Raw genomic sequence first — 18,198 nt, forward strand, 5'->3', positions numbered from 1 at the left:
TTTGTAGAAAGAATTGAATGGCTTGTGTACCCAAAGAGTGTGAAATGTTTGAGTATAAACTCTCCACATCAATACTAGCTAGTAGCGTATTCTCATTTACATGGATATTTTCCAAGCATTTAAGAACATCCTTAGTATCTTGGACGTATGATGTCAATGTATGTACATATTCTCTCAGTTTCTTATCTACAAAGATGCTGACTTTCTCTGTCATGCATCCATTTCCAGACACAATTGGTCTTCCTGGGGGTGTCAATAGATCTTTATGAACCTTTGGCAGGCTATAAAAAGTTGCTACTCTGGGCTTTAGATCACACATATATTGGTATTCAGCTTTTGTAATGATTCTTTCACCAAACCCTTGATCTAATATAGATTTAAGTTCTTTCATGTATATTACTGTTGGATCATTGGGTAAGATTTGGTAATTTTCTGTGTTAGTTAAAATATCAAGACACATTTTCCTGTATTGGGTATTAGACATGATAACCAAATTACCACCCTTATCAGCGTTCTTAATTGTTATATCTTTGTTATTCTTAAGTTCAGTTAGTGCTTTTCTTTCCTTAAAACTAAGGTTCTTTTTAGTATTACTTTTACAATTCAGAGCTTCGAGTTCTGTGGTTACCAATGTCATGAACTTGTCTATAATAGGGTATTTTGAGATGGTGGGCATGAAGGTACTTTTAGGTTTGACAACACTACTGGTATGAGCAGCGTTAGTGTCATCATTCTCGTCTAATAGTTACTTTAATGAAAACACTATTTCTTGGTCCTCTTCCTCCACCCCCATATCTGTGAGGCATGCTTTATTCGCCTCTTTATGATATTTATGTAATGCCAGTTTTCTGGCAAACAAATGTGTATCTTTAACCCAATTGAAAGTGTCATATTTAGGGGTAGGGATGAACGAAAGCCCCTTTGATAATAAGGTGTGATGTTCTTGTCTCAGAGAGATACCTGCCAAATTTATGATTTGTAATTCCTCATCTTTCATTTTTGTTTGTTCGGTTTTATCTTGGTTTGTTGCCTTGTTTTTATAGTTCTTTTGGGTGGGAATAAGTCCTTCTCTAAAAAAATCCTGGTAATGGATGGTTCAGTGCTAGGTGTTATGACTGTTGTTGTGGCTACTGATGTTATTTCCTCATCTGATAATTCAGATTCTGCAGAGGAGCTTTCTGCTGTGATATTTTTACCTCTGTTTTCTTGTGTATGCCTTACATTTCTACGTTTATAATTAACTTTATATATGTTTCCCTTTTGGTGGTCTGACCAGTCTCTCTGTAGTTTTCTATTTTTTGTCTCACTAAGTTCTTCCTTCAGTTTATCAATATGAAATTTTAATTTTTTATCTAAAGCCTCAAAGTCTTTATGTGTGGCGAATTTGTTAGTTTGCACTTTTGCTTCTTCTACTAGTTTGGTTAGCTGCTCATATTGAGTTCTTTCATATTCTAGTGTGAGTTTCATTAAATCAAGTGAACATTGTGTCAGGATTTCTTGCCACCTTAAGACAAAATTCTCATCTGGAATGTGAAAAGAGGGTGCAAGTTGTATCCTTAAGCCCCTCAGTATAAGTTTATTTTTAACGTAATTCTCTAAACTAAAGATCTCCCAAAATGTTTTGACTTGTTTTTTCATAATTTTGGCTATGCCTTTAAAGGCTTCTTCGATATTAGTGGCTTGTGGACACACATTACATACATTTTAAGTAAAAAGCCTTTCAGCTTCCTGCTTCCATTTCTCAAAGTCAATAGTAGAAGATAGATAGCCCGCCATGGCCATTGGTGTTACAATTTAACTATCGCCAATTTTTAAAAAACGTGCTACTTGTACTTATTGCCCTATAACTTGCAAAAAAAGCAAAGAACATGTAAACATTGGGAATTTCTAAACTCAAGACAAAACTTAGAAACTGTTTAGCATTGGTATTTTATGGTGGTTATAGATGTGTAAGAGATTTTGGGGCTCAAAGTTAGAAAAAGTGCGTTATTTTTTTAATTTTTTCCTCATATTTTATAAAAAAAAAATTATAGTAAATTATACGATATGATGAAAATAATGGTATCTTTAGAAAGTCCATTTAATGGCGAGAAAAACAGTATAGAATATGTGTGGGTACAGTAAATAAGTAAGAGGAAAATTACAGTTAAACACAAACATCGCAGAAATGCAAAAATAGCCTTGGTCCCAGATGGTCAACAAATTGAAAAGTGGTCTGGTCACTAAGGGGTTAAGCAACTTTCTAATTTACTCCTATTATCAATTTTTCTTTGTTCTCTTGCTATCTTTATTTGAAAAACGCATCTAAGCTAAGAAACCAGTAAATTTTGGTTCCGGACATGGACAGCACTTGTTTATTGGTGGGTGAATTGAATTTATCCACAAATCAGCAAGAACAACCCAGGTTGTTCACCAAAAAGGGGCTGGCTTCTAAACTTAGTCTTACTTTTTAAATAAAGATAAGAGAATGAAGAACATTTGATAATAGGAGTAAGTTAGAAAGTTGCTTAAAAACATAATTTATGCTTACCTGATAAATTTATTTCTCTTGTAGTGTATCCAGTCCACGGATCATCCATTACTTGTGGGATATTCTCCTTCCCAACAGGAAGTTGCAAGAGGATCACCCACAGCAGAGCTGCTATATAGCTCCTCCCCTCACTGCCATATCCAGTCATTCGACCGAAACAAGCCGAGAAAGGAGAAACCATAGGGTGCAGTGGTGACTCTAGTTTAATTAAAATTTAGACCTGCCTGAAAAAGACAGGGTGGGCCGTGGACTGGATACACTACAAGAGAAATAAATTTATCAGGTAAGCATAAATTATGTTTTCTCTTGTTAAGTGTATCCAGTCCACGGATCATCCATTACTTGTGGGATACCAATACCAAAGCTAAAGTACACGGATGATGGGAGGGACAAGGCAGGAACTTAAACGGAAGGAACCACTGCCTATAGAACCTTTCTCCCAAAAACAGCCTCCGAAGAAGCAAAAGTATCAAATTTGGAAAATTTGGAAAAAGTATGAAGGGAAGACCAAGTTGCAGCCTTGCAAATCTGTTCAACAGAGGCCTCATTTTTAAAGGCCCAGGTGGAAGCCACAGCTCTAGTAGAATGAGCTGTAATCCTTTCAGGAGGCTGCTGTCCAGCAGTCTCATAGGCTAAACGGATTATACTCCGAAGCCAAAAAGAAAGAGAGAGGTTGCCGAGGCCTTCTGACCTCTCCTCTGGCCAGAGTAAACAACAAACAGATTAGATGTTTGGCGAAAATCTTTAGTAGCCTTAAGTAAAACTTCAAGGTATGGACTACGTCTAGATTATGCAAAAGACGTTCCTTCTTTGAAGAAGGATTAGGACATAATGATGGAACAACAATCTCTTGATTGATATTCTTGTTAGAAACCACCTTAGGTAAAAACCCAGGTTTTGTACGCAGAACAACTTTATCTGAATGAAAGATCAGATAAGGAGAATCACAATGTAAGGCAGATAGCTCCGAGACTCTTCGAGCCGAGGAAATAGCCATCAGAAAAAGAACTTTCCATGAAAGAAGTTTGATATCAATAGAATGAAGGGGTTCAAACGGAACCCCTTGAAGAACTTTAAGAACCAAGTTTAAGCTCCATGGGGGAGCAACAGGTTTAAACACAGGCTTCATTCTAACTAAAGCCTGACAAAATGCCTGAACGTCTGGAACTTCTGCCAGACGCTTGTGTAAAAGAATAGACAGAGCAGAAATCTGTCCTTTTAAAGAACTAGCTGATAATCCTTTGTCCAAACCCTCTTGGAGGAAGGACAATATCCTAGGAATCCTAACCCTACTCCATGAGTAATTCTTGGATTCACACCAATGAAGATATTTACGCCATATCTTGTGGTAAATTTTCCTGGTGACAGGCTTTCGTGCCTGTATTAAGGTATCAATTACTGACTCGGAGAAGCCACGCTTTGATAGGATCAAGCGTTCAATCTCCATGCAGTCAGTCTCAGAGAAAGTAGATTCGGATGATTGAAAGGACCTTGTATTAGAAGGTCTTGTCTCAGAGGCAGAGTCCATGGTGGAAAGTATGACATGTCCACTAGGTCTGCATACCAGGTCCTGCGTGGCCACGCAGGCGCTATCAATATCACCGATGCTCTTTCCTGTTTGATTTTGGCAATCAGACGAGGGAGCAGAGGAAACGGTGGAAACACATAAGCCAGGTTGAAGAACCAAGGTGCTGCTAGAGCATCTATCAGTGCAGCTTCTGGGTCCCTGGACCTGGATCCGTAACAAGGAAGCTTGGCGTTCTGGTGAGACGCCATGAGATCCAATTCTGGTTTGCCCCAACGGAGAACCAATTGAGCAAACACCTCCGGATGGAGTTCCCATTCCCCCGGATGAAAAGTCTGACGACTTAGAAAATCCGCCTCCCAGTTCTCTACACCTGGGATATGGATCGCTGACAGGTGGCAAGAGTGAGTCTCTGCCCAGCGAATTATCTTGGAGACTTCTGACATAGCTAGGGAACTCCTGGTTCCCCCTTGATGGTTGATGTAAGCCACAGTCGTGATGTTGTCCGACTGAAATCTGATGAACCTCAGTGTTACTAGCTGAGGCCAAGCCAGAAGAGCATTGAATATTGCTCTTAACTCCAGAATATTTATTGGGAGGAGTTTCTCCTCCTGAGTCCATGAACCCTGAGCCTTCAGGGAGTTTCAGACTGCACCCCAACCTAGAAGGCTGGCATCTGTTACAATTGTCCAATCTGGTCTGCAAAAGGTCATACCCTTGGACAGATGGGCCCGAGATAACCACCAGAGAAGAGAATCTCTGGTTTCCTGATCCAGATTTAGTAGAGGGGACAAATCTGTGTAATCCCCATTCCACTGACTGAGCATGCATAATTGCAGCGGTCTGAGATGCAGGCGCCCGAATGGCACTATGTCCATCGCCGCTACCATTAAGCCGATTACTTCCATGCACTGAGCCACCGTGGGGCGCGGAATGGAGTGAAGAACACGGCAAGCATTTAGAAGTTTTGATAACCTGGACTCCGTCAGGTAAATTTTCATTTCTACAGAATCTATTAGAGTCCCTAGGAAGGAAACCCTCGTGAGAGGAGATAGAGAACTCTTTTCTTCGTTCACTTTCCACCCATGCGACCTCAGGAATGCCAGAACTATCTCTGTATGAGATTTGGCAATTTGAAAGCTTGACGCCTGTATCAGGATATCGTCCAGGTAAGGAGCCACCGCTATGCCTCACGGTCTTAGGACCGCCAGAAGTGAGCCCAGAACCTTTGTAAAAATTCTTGGGGCTGTAGCCAACCCGAATCGAAGAGCTACAAATTGGTAATGCCTGTCTAGAAAGGCAAACCTCAGGAACTGATGATGATTCTTGTGAATCGGAATGTGAAGGTAGACATCCTTTAAGTCCACTGTGGTCATGTACTGACCCTCTTGGATCATGGGTAAAATGGTTCGAATAGTTTCCATCTTGAATGACTGAACTCTGAGGAATTTGTTTAGGATCTTTAAATCCAAAATTGGTCTGAAGGTTCCCTCTTTTTTTGGGAACCACAAAAAGATTTGAATAAAACCCCTGTCCTTGTTCCGTCCATGGAACTGGATGGATCACTCCCATTACAAGGAGATCTTGTACGTAGCTTAGGAATGCCTCTTTCTTTATCTGGTTTGCAGATAATCTTGAATGGTGAAATCTCCCTTGTGGAGGAGAAGCTTTGAAGTCCAGAAGATATCCCTGAGATATGATCTCCAACGCCCAGGGATCCTGAACATCTCTTGCCCACGCCTGGGTGAAGAGAGAGAGTCTGCCCCCTACTAGATCCGTTGTCGGATAGGGGGCCGCTCCTTTATGCTGTCTTAGAGGCAGCAGCAGGCTTTCTGGCCTGCTTGCCCTTGTTCCAGGACTGGTTAGGTTTCCAGGCCTGCTTGGATTGAGCAAAAGTTCCCTCTTGTTTTGAAGCAGAGGAAGTTGATGCTGCACCTGCCTTGAAATTTCGAAAGGCACGAAATTAGACTGTTTGGCCTTTGATTTGGCCCTGTCCTGAGGAAGGGTATGACCCTTACCTCCAGTAATGTCAGCAATAATTTATTTTAAACCAGGCCCGAATAAGGTCTGCCCCTTGAAAGGAATGTTGAGTAATTTAGACTTTGAAGTCACATCAGCTGACCAGGATTTGAGCCATAGCGCCCTACGCGCCTGGATGGCGAATCCGGAATTCTTAGCAGTTAGTTTAGTCAAATTAACAATGGCATCAGAAACAAATGAGTTAGCTAGCTTAAGAGTTCTAAGCTTGTCAACAATTTCAGTCAATGGAGCTGTATGGATGGCCTCTTCCAGGGCCTCAAACCAGAATGCCGCCGCAGCAGTGACAGGCGCAATGCATGCAAGGGGCTGTAAAATAAAACCTTGTTGAATAAACATTTTCTTAAGGTAACCCTCTAATTTTTTTATCCATTGGATCTGAAAAAGCACAACTGTCCTCAACCGGGATAGTGGTACGCTTTGCTAAAGTAGAAACTGCTCCCTCCACCTTAGGGACAGTCTGCCATAAGTCCCGTGTAGTGGCATCTATTGGAAACATTTTTCTAAATATAGGAGGTGGGGAAAAGGGCACACCGGGCCTATCCCCCTCCTTACTAATAATTTCTGTAAGCCTTTTAGGTATTGGAAAAACATCAGTACTCACCGGCACTGCATAGTATTTATCCAGCCTACACAATTTCTCTGGCACTGCAATTGTGTCACAGTCATTCAGAGCAGCTAATACCTCCCCAAGCAATACACTGAGGTTCTCAAGCTTAAATTTAAAATTAGAAATCTCTGAATCAGGTCTCCCCGATTCAGAGACGTCACCCACAGACTGAAGCTCTCCGTCCTCAGGTTCTGCATATTGTGACGCAGTATCAGACATGGCTCTTACAGCATCTACGCGCTCTGTATCTCGTCTAACCCCAGAGCTATCGCGCTTGCCTCTCAATTCAGGCAATCCGGATAATACCTCTGACAGGGTATTATTCATGATTGCAGCCATGTCCTGCAAAGTAATCGCTATGGGCGTCCCTGATGTACTTGGCGCCATATTAGCGTGCGTCCCTTGAGCGGGAGGCGAAGGGTCCGACACGTGGGTAGAGTTAGTCGGCATAACTTCCCCCTCGACAGACCCCTCTGGTGACAATTCTTTTATAGATAAAGACTGATCTTTACTGTTTAAGGTGAAATCAATACATTTAGTACAAATTCTCCTATGGGGCTCCACCATGGCTTTTAAACATAATGAACAAGTATCCTCTGTTTCGGACATGTTTGTACAGACTAGCAATGAGACTAGCAAGCGTGGAAAACACTTTAAAGCAAGTTAACAAGCAATATAAAAAACGTTACTGTGCCTTTAAGAGAAACAAATTGACAAAATTTGAAATAACAGTGAAAAAAGGCAGTTACACTAACAAAATTTTTACAGTGTATGTAACAAGTCAGCAGAGCATTGCACCCACTTGCAAATGGATGATTAACCCCTTAATAACAAAAACAGAATAATAAATGACAAAAACGTTTTTTAAACACAGTCACAACAACTGCCACAGTCAACTGTGATTGCTACCCTCCTCAAACACGACTTTGAAGCCTTTTGAGCCCTTCAGAGATGTCCTGGATCATGCAGGAAGAAGCTGAATGTCTCTGTCAGTATTTTTATCTGCACAGAAAAGCACTAAAATAGGCCCTTCCCACTCATATTGCAACAGTGGAAAGCCTCAGGAACTGTTTCTAGGCAAAAATCAAACCAGCCATGTGGAAAAAACCTAGGCCCCAATAAGTTTTGTCACCAAACATATATAAAAACAATTAAACATGCCAGCAAACGTTTTATATTACACTTTAGTATGTATCTCCATTAATAAGCCTGATACCAGTCGCTATCACTGCATTTAAGGCTTTACTTACATTAATCCGGTATCAGCAGCATTTTCTAGCAAATTCCATCCCTAGAAAAATATTAACTGCACATACCTTATTGCAGGAAAACCTGCACGCCATTCCCTCTCTGAAGTTACCTCACTCCTCAGAATATGTGAGAACAGCAATTGATCTTAGTTACTTCTGCTAAGATCATAGAAATCACAAGCAGATTCTTTTTCTAATGCTGCCTGCTATGAAACAGTACACTCCGGTACCATTTAAAAATAACAAACTTTTGATTGAAGTTAAAAAACTAACTATAATACACCACTCTCCTCTTACTACGTCCATCTTTGTTGAGAGTTGCAAGAGAATGACTGGATATGGCAGTGAGGGGAGGAGCTATATAGCAGCTCTGCTGTGGGTGATCCTCTTGCAACTTCCTGTTGGGAAGGAGAATATCCCACAAGTAATGGATGATCCGTGGACTGGATACACTTAACAAGAGAAATTACATGCTTTATCTGAATCTCGTAAACCCTGACCACTTATTTCCTTTATAAATTAGATTACTTTATTTAGATACAATAACAGTGTGTGTGTGTGAATTCTCACTTTACCCGCCTCTTCAAAATAAACAAAACTAATGTTAGTTTGTTAAACCTATCAGTATACCACAAGCCAGTTTTGGGCCTTAGCAGGCTTAACAATTAGCATTTTCGCTAAAGGAGGATGAAAGTTCAATTCCTATTAGAAAAAAAGAGATGAGCTCTGGAAAAAAGGAGTGGGAAAAAAACCCTTAATGTAAGAGTAAGGAGAGTTTTATCGATTATGTGCATGCATAGTAACATAGTAGATAAGGTTGAAAAAAAAAAAGACCGAAGTCCATCGAGTTCAACCTATACAAATCTAAAATACATACAAAAAGTTAAGCTTAAATAACCCCACTAAAAAGGTGACCCATTTAATACTAGCAATCCTATCCATGAATTTTGTTTATATACAGAAATGTATCCAGACTATCTGTAAATGTATCTAGGGTATTGGCATTAACTACCTCCTTTGGTAATGAGTTCCACAATTGTATTGCTCTTATAGTGAAAAAATGTTTCCGTTGCAGATTAAATCTCCTTCCCTCCAACCTTAAAATGTGACCTCTAATCAGTTACAATGTTCTTGGAATAAACAGAGCTTCTGCCATCTCTGTATATGGGCCTTGAATATATTTATATAAAGTAATCATGTCACCTCTCAAGCTCCTTTTTTCTAAAGAAAACAGACCCAGTTTGGCTAGCCTCTCCTCATAGGTTAAATTCTCAAATCCCCTTATTAGCTTTGTAGCCCTTCTCTGAACTTTTTCTAGTTCTGCAATATCTTTTTTTTGCGATCGGTCCCCAGAACTGCACTCCATACTCAAGCTGAGGACTTACCAGAGCTTTATATAGTGACAGAATTATGCTTTCCTCCCTTGAATCAATGCCTCTCTTAATACATGCTAGTATCTTATTAGCCTTTGATTTGCCACCCTGCATTGTGCACCCATCTTTAGCTTGTTATCAATTACTACTCCCAAATCCCTTTCCTCCTCTGTTTGGCTAAGCCTTGTCCCATTTAAAAAATACGTTGCCTGCTTATTTTTACTTCCAAAATGTAGAACCTTGCATTTTCCCGTATTAAATCATGGTTGGAGGAGGTAGTGTCACATGACAAGGGGAGGGGAGTGTGTGGCATAGTTGGTGGGAGATGAGTGACCGGATTGGAGGGGTTAATGCAGGGGTGCTCAAACATTTGGCCCTCCAGATGTTATGGACTGCATCTCCCAAAATGCTCTTAGTCATAATTTTTGCAAAGCACCATGGGAGATGCAGTCCATAACATCTGGAGGGCCAATTCGCTTAGTATCCCAGTATGTTAGTTTGGCCCTGGTTTAGCCTTTTCTATGGAAATGCTATGCTAAGCTAAATTATATAAAGGGATTTCAGTTGAGGGGGGCTAGCAAAGTGATCACCCCTCCCCAGACATAAACTAAGATTGTAAATACCGCCTCTTGCGTGATAGACCTAACGAAAAAAAACAGTTGATCTAACGTATATCAAAATCAATAAAATGTGGTCTAGATTTCAGTTGAGGGGGAGCTAATGCGTGATCACCACTCCCCGCACACACAATAGGATTGTGAATACCCCCTCTTGCTTGATAGATCCAACGGAAAAAAGTTGATCTAACCTGATATAACGTATATCTATAAAAATCAATAAAATTTGGTCCAGATTTCAGTTGGGGGGGCTAACCTGTGATCACCCCTGATCACCCCTCCCCCGCACACAAACTAGGATTGTGAATACCGCCTCTTGCGTGATGGATCTAATGAAAAAAAACTGTTGATCTGACCTGATCTAACGTATATCTATCAAAATCTATAAAATATGTGCTCCCGATTTCAGCTAAGTGGGGGCTAGCCCAGTGATCACCCCTCCCCCCCCGCACACAAAATAGGATTGTGAATACCGCCTTTTACGTGATAGATCGAAAGGAAAAAAAACTTGATCTAACCTGATCTAATGTATATCTATCAAAATCAATCAAATTTGGTCCAGATTTCAGTTAAGAGGGGCTTGCACCCCTCATTAAAAATGCAATATCTCCATAAATAGACTAGATCTAACAAAACTTTTGGCTGATCAAACCTGATCTAACATAGAGCTATAATAATCAATAACATTTTGTCAACATTTTTGTTGAGGGGGGCTGGCTACGGGTTAGCCCCTCCTGAAAAAGATTGTTAATATTTCATATTTTAGAGTAGATCTAACAAAGAACAAATGGAATGATCGTTTGTTAAAATTTTAATATGGGGGCGCTAACCCGGGTGAGGTATAGTTTTCCCACGTTTAATGTAGAGCTCTGCACATGTGTAATGCTAATCTAAGGATTCACAGACACAGATAAGTATGCATTGCGCACAGACCATAAGGGGTGGGGGTTTATCAAGCTGCATTTTGAGTAACTGAGATGTTGAGATTCAGATTTACATAACCAAGCCTGGAACCACAAATTTAAGAAGCAGAAACTGTTTCTTATCTTCTCTGCCATCAATGAGGTGACAGGATAAATCACCCAGGCACCCACTAGTTTGGGGTGACTGAACAACTGCATGAGAGCAGGGTGTGGGATTGCACACGATAGCTCTCGTGTAGTCTTCAATTGTGCCACGTGATGGTGCATTGATTGCAAGTGGCGATTGCTGACGGATAGGTTGTCTACTTGAGAACTTGTCCGCCAGCAACCTTAATAAATGCTCCCTCATGTCTACCAAGTAGAACAGCAGGTGCATACACATCTTTTAAACACCCTTAGCAGTGCAATTGACTTTGATCTCTCTAAAATGCTGCTACATTACGTTAGGCAAGGGTGATAACTATGCCAGGACTTGACAAATTTGTTCAAAATCTAGGAGACAGCCCATAAATTTAGAAGCCAGAAAATGTTGGCCATCCCTATAACAAAGAATCAATCAATCAATCAATCTCTCTACGTGTGTATAATTTAAAGTGCCAGTGGTTGGAAATGGGGGGGGGGGGCGCGTTCATGGGTGTCTTTAGGACTCTAAACAAGGGCCTAATATTAAAAGGCATCAGCGGCTCTCTTGGGCCTGGATATTTCAAGTAATGGATTTTTTTTTATCTCATTCTGCTTTATTGTGATTTGAATTTTAAGCTTTTCCTTATAGCAGCAAAAAAAATTAAAACATGCCAAATTATTTTTCTTAAGACTGAAAGAGGATTCAACATCCGGTTTTAACATGTCAGTTGCCAAACTTGAAGAGCATGGACGTCACTCCAAGTTCTGTCAGTAAATGTATTTTTTTATTTTGAGATTTAACATTAATTTGAAGTTAATCAATTCAGCATGTGTTGTTGGTGCAGAAATATAATAAAATTAGATATAAATATAGCGGCCCAACTGTTAACAGAAGAATGTTGGATGGTCTTGGCTTGACCAAAGTGGTAATTTTAATGTGCTATATATACACTGGGGAGTTCTCGTGACAAAGGTCCATTTGGAAGACCAAATGTTGAAAATTTGGATTTTGTAACAATAAAGTTGTTGATTGAGGAATACTGTTTATGTGTGTTTATGTATATATTAGAATTAGACAAATTATCTATTAGTGTGTTGTACATACACAGGGAAATATTGCATATGTATAATATTTATATATATATTGTGTGTATGTTGTACAAATACAGAGAATATTAAGTTTTATTGAATCCTTATTTGTAAATAGCTGTTCTTTTTAAAATATATATATATTAGCAAATACCTTAGCACCAACACCCAATCAAATATGAACCTTGGATACAAGTTGCAAATACAATAAGAACTCAAAACCTTGTCATTGTTAATTTTATCCCTGCCCACCTCTAATAAAAGCACACCCAATGCCTTCATTACTGAGCTTTGTGTACAGGAGGGGAGAAGGGGCAGGACCTCACACACATTATTAAGAGCAACCTATATGGTTTATAAACATCCCTTGTGGTCCTACAGTGGCTCATTAACCCCGTAGCAGCAAGAAAGATACTACAGTGCACAGCAATGAGTTGGATATCTTACAAGTAGACAGGGGTTAACATCTGTTTGACTCAAGCGGCAAACTGTCTCTATTTAGAGCGACATTAAATAGGTTATATATTCAAGATAAAACAAGCATCTGTGCTACAGTAAACACCTTCCAGCAGACAGTGAGAGTTTGTCACTCAACAAAGGGAAACTTACCTCTGTGAACATGTCTTATTTTCCTCCTACATGGCAAAAATGTTTTGCAGTCCTCGCGCAAGCCCACTTGTCAGTCCAAATCAGTGTCAACAGGTTACTCTCCGTTCTGCTGGCAGCTTCAAGGTAGCTTTGACAGCAAAGAACTTTTAATCTCTTCCCTCGTACAGGCAGGGCCATGAGAAGGCTCGCTGAGCTCCCAGGCATAACTCCCTTGGCTGCGCTCCTAAAAATGCTCTCTCAAGTAAATGGTTGCTTAGCAATATTTGCCTTCCCCTCTGTATATCTGAAATTGGCAACATCTGTCCCTCTGGCAGCTTGTTTGACTAGTGTGAAGAAGACATGGTGAGCAGCTAACACACACAAACACGCCTATTTTCTCTAAAATGCCCTCAAGGTCATTTTAGAAGCAGGTTTCTTTGCATTTTTTTTTTTATTAAAAAGAGAGTTATCTTTCTTTAGTGGAGGGAGGAAGGGAGGCGATGAAAGGCTCAGTACCCGTGGGACCTCCCTAGTAACTGCAGACAGTGCAGTGCGATCATTTTTTTTTTTCTTCTGCACAAGCAAACACCTGCTCGCTTTTAACGACTAACTCTGCAGATATCTGGAGCTTTACAGGTGAAAGCAAGTGTCTCATTTATTAACATGCAATGTCATTCTTACAGCTCCATAAAAAGGAACTCTGGGTAGAAAGATCGATTTATTGCTTGCACACAAACCAATGTATACGGACATGGTCAAGAAAAAAACAAAATCTAAAAGACTTTGGAACTAGTAAAAATCATACTTCTTCCCCCATAAATCCAACTGTTTCCTTCCTGTATCCTAAAATTATTCTTTCTACAATTTTTTTTATTTATTTATTTAAAAAAGGTGAAGGAAGTTCACCACCACCTACACAGGATTAAAAATGTTGAGCCAGAAAGAAAATATATAGATGATATAGATATAGATGATATAGATATAGATGTATACACATATATATATATATATATATATATATATATATATATATATATATATATATATACATATATACATATATATATATATATATATATATATATACATATATATATATATATATACATATATATATATATATATATATATATATAGATGTATACACACATATATATTATATATATATTATATATATATATATATATATGTATACACACATATATATATATATATATGTATACACACATATATTATATATATATATATATGTATACACACATATATTATATATATATATATATATATATATATATATATATATATATATATATATACACATATATACACACACATATATATATATACATATATATATATATACATACATACATACGCACATACACATACATATACACACACACAATGTACAGAATTATGTAACATTAACCTAGTGACACCTGCAAAATAAAAAAATATATGAAATTTAACTTATGTTACGTTGGTTGCCGGCCTCATACGCTCCTATGTTTTCTTTAAAAAAAAAAAAAAAAAAAAAAAGCCTGTCCTGAGCGTGCGGTCTAATAACAGCGTGCCTGAACACACCACAAAACTTAAAGGGACAGTCTACACCCGAATTTTTATTGTTTTAAAAGATAGATAATCCCTTTATTACCCATTCCCCAGTTTTGCATAACCAACACAGTTATAATAATATACTTTTAACCTCTGTGATTATCTTGTATCTAAGCCTCTGCAAACTGCCCCTTTATTTCAGTTCTTTTGACAGACTTGCAGTCTAGTCCATCAGTGCCTGCACAGTGTTATGTATATAAAATACGTGAACTAACACCCTCTAGTGGTGAAAAACTGTTAAATGCATTCTGAAAAGAGGTGGCCTTCAAGGTCTAAGAAATTAGCATATGAACCTCCTAGGTTAAGCTTTTAACTAAGCAAAATTGGTGACAAAAGTAAATAGGAAATTGTTTAAAATTACATGCTCTATCTGAATCATGAAAGTTTATTTTGGCCTAGACTGTCCCTTTAACGTAGCGTGTTTCCACTCTGGGTAAAGCGGTTAGCTTCTTTACCCAGTGCTGTAAAAAAAAAAAGGGGGGGGTAAAATGGGTTTCTAGTAAAAGCTATTACTGTTTCTGCAGCATATGTACATATGCTACATATTACTAGAGGATACGGATACAAACACCATGCCTCTTTAGAGAGCTGGCAGTGGTGTGTATTGTATCAGTGAAGACTTAATTTGTCACTGGTGACTGAGGTGGTGTGGTGTATGAATACTGGTGCACAGCACTCACAGCATGTGTGCATATACCACTGAAAAACTGTACTTTTACTAGAAACATTTTAGAATACTGAGAAAAATTATGACTGTAGATCATGTAAGATAAATAAACTGGGCCGGTGTAAAATTTGTTGATCAAAAAGGTATTAGTTGTTTAAAATAAAGTAGCAGTGCTACAATTTTTTTTATTTTTTTTTTTAAATAGACTCCTGGTGGGCGGCACACTATGATGTATGCAGGCTTCTAGCGCTCTGAACAAAAACCTCCAGTAATATAAAATCTTTTACGACTAAAATCATCAGCAAATCCACATCTCCCTTAAGACATAAGTTGCCTGGGTATTAATAGCAGACATCCGAAAACCGACCTCTTCTATCCCAGAATGCATAACATTTTATAAAGGATTTAAATCTTGCTTCAACAGTGGAGCTCAGAAATAAGTGTTCACCCCTTACTAAAACGGAATACCAGTGAACATAGGAGTTGAAACTATGGCAATAAAGCCAACCCCTCAAATGTTGATGATCTATCAATGCTGATAACTGTAGCACTTGATATCCTTATCCGGCATTTTGAAGAACTGCATAAAAAAAGTGAGGAAGCCGGTAACTCGGCCCTCTACAGAGGGGACAGGGCCTGCCCTGCTGGCTTTGAAAGAGCACCGACATGTTCCCTTCTTACTCGTGAGCATGAGCCTACGGATGAGGCACTAGCGGTTACTATTATGATTCTTCTTGAAATCCCCCAATGGTTATAGATAACTGATGGAAATAGCACTTGGTGGATTGTTTTGAGCGGACTTCATGTAGATGGGTAGGCAGTTAAGTATATGGTGCCAGAATTGACACAGATTTGCGCAGCCCTGCATTAAACATCTATGAATGTCTGTGGTCTTCCTGCAATCCTAAGAAGTGATACTTCTCCGCTATGTCTGAGCACCAAGCCTTGGGTGGAAAGCTTATTTCCTTGGAATCAGTTCGAATGGAACTGGCCTAAAACACTACTTGCTCTGTTCTTGAAGTTTATCTTAAAAGGACAGTGTAGCCTAATTTTTTTTTTTATCCACATTAAAGGGTTAGAAAGGTCAAAAATGAAATGTGCATAAGTGCATATCAATTTGAAAGAGACATGTTTTTTAAATATACTTCCATTGGCAAAAATGCTTCTACTAAAGTTATTACTGATTTTCTGGAGCATATGCACATATGCTGTGAGGGGCCCGTGCATGAGTATTCAAACATTACACCTTCTCAAAGGCCAGCAATAGCTTGTATATAAAACCACACCAGAACCACCTCTCTAAACAAGCATAGTGTTTGAATACTTGCACAGGCCCTCACAGAATGTGCGTATGCTGCTGAAAAAAAAAATTAAAAAAAATAACTAACTAGAAGCATTTTTTGCTAATGGAAGTATATTGCAAACATGCTTCTATTTTCAATTGTAATGCACCTATGCACATTTGTTCCCAATTATCCATTTTGCCTGCTGGAGAGTATTAAATTGCTTACAAATGGCTCCTTTACCTTTATTTCAAATTTTGAAATAGCTGATGTCGCCTGCAATTTTCCTACCTATACTATAAAGCTGTGTAAAAATGTAGCCAGCAGAATAAATTGCGGCTCCCAGTGGGGGGGGGGGGGGGGGGGGGGGTGGTTAGGAGAGATAAGTAAATAAAATGTTAAATTTAACATTGTTCGCTCTAAGTATCAGACTTTGTGTACATACACATTGCTTCTTGATATTACCAAAGGGATAAAAAAAGGAGATGTAATTTCCTGGCAAGCTCAACACATGTTAATGAGATTTGGTTTCAAATAACAAAATGAGCAATGTCATATACAAAAAGAAACCTAAATAAGCATATTCTCATAATGTTATACTTCACAGCTGATATAACAAATAGTGCACACTATCTTTGGGTCACACTACAAAATGTTTGTTTTTTTATCATTATACTTCCAGCATTAATTGCCTATTTTTGTTATGATTTTAATTTTTAAAATCTATGAAGAATATATTCTTACATGAATGAAGTGATAAGTTAGTTCAAGTTGAAGATGTCACAGTTTTATAGTCCCACTTTGAGGACTATATTCCATAAATATGGCTACCCATTAATCCTTTACAGCCTGGATTTTGCACATTGAATAAAAAGTTTTACATTTTGTTTTATTTATTGACTTTTGATTGGTAAATTACATAAAAAGTTTAAAAAAAAAAAATGTATACATGATCCACACACACCATATGTCAAAGATGACATTCTCTGTATTGGTGTCTTATGTATTACTAAAAATAACCCAACGCTGTAACTTAATGCAAAGCGTCTTATGTGCTTTGATAAAAATAATTTAAAAAATACAAGAACAAATATACAATCACTGTGGATCTAGATTGTTCTTTATATTATCTTATTTTCTGTACTGATGTACAAAGGACACTGATTACAGGTGAATGAAAAACAACAACAAAAAAAACAACAAAAACCAGATACAGACAGCCCTTCAGTTTGACTAAAACATAAAGCAATTAGAGATTATATAACCCACGGGCGTGCAATCTTTTCAAATGAGTGGCCACGTTGGAATTTATTTTCCACTTCAGGGACCAAGAAACAAATATTAATTTAAAAATAGTTCCTTTATATGAATGATTAGAAGATAGAGAGGAATATATATACAGGTATACCCCGCTCATACAGCGGGTTAGGGACCGGAGCCCCCGCTGTAAAGTGAAAACCACCCTTAACGTGAGTCAAGGCATTTTTCACTTGTTTTTTACTTGCCAGTGTGTTTAAAAGCTTAAAACATGTTTGAAATAACATGTATAGGTGTGCAATAGTGCTAAGTTTAGTTTAACACTAGCACAACACAGTACAGTACTGTATTTAGTTATGCAGACAGTAGAAAGGGATACATATACATTATACAGGTAAAAATCCTGTAATGCTTTTGAATGCTATGAAGAACTTGTGTGTACAGTAAAATTATGAACTTACCAAATTATCCGGTAAAAATACTGTAATTCTTATGAATGCTTATGAAGAACTTGTGTGTAAGGTACAATTCTGGACTTACCAAATTATCCGGTACAGTACTAATACTGTACTGCACAGTTTGAGCAACCCTAATGTCTTGCCAGCGTACTCTGTAATAATTTTTAGACCGCATGAGCAATTTATCTCCTGACTTGCGTCAGTGTTAAAGTGCAGCGCTGTGCGTGCTGAGAAACTACTTCCGGGTTTGCGCG

General features: G+C 38.4%; 1 protein-coding gene across 3 annotated transcripts in view; it reads right to left on the reverse strand.

Moving 5' to 3' along the window:
* The window catches only part of AFF1 (ALF transcription elongation factor 1), a 349,069-nt gene that overhangs the window by 198,463 nt on the left and 132,408 nt on the right, over positions 1–18,198 (reverse strand). The window contains exon 1 of one of the 3 annotated variants that reach the window (XM_053703378.1): positions 12,687–12,998. The exons of the other annotated variants lie outside the window; for them this stretch is intronic. Coding sequence (XP_053559353.1) covers positions 12,687–12,698 — 12 coding nt within the window. The 5' untranslated portion in view covers positions 12,699–12,998. Of the gene's footprint in view, positions 1–12,686; positions 12,999–18,198 lie in introns of those variants that run through there. 3 annotated transcript variants of the gene reach the window in all.

This window comes from Bombina bombina, chromosome 2 (assembly GCF_027579735.1).
Source record: "Bombina bombina isolate aBomBom1 chromosome 2, aBomBom1.pri, whole genome shotgun sequence".
Lineage (NCBI taxonomy): Eukaryota > Metazoa > Chordata > Amphibia > Anura > Bombinatoridae > Bombina > Bombina bombina.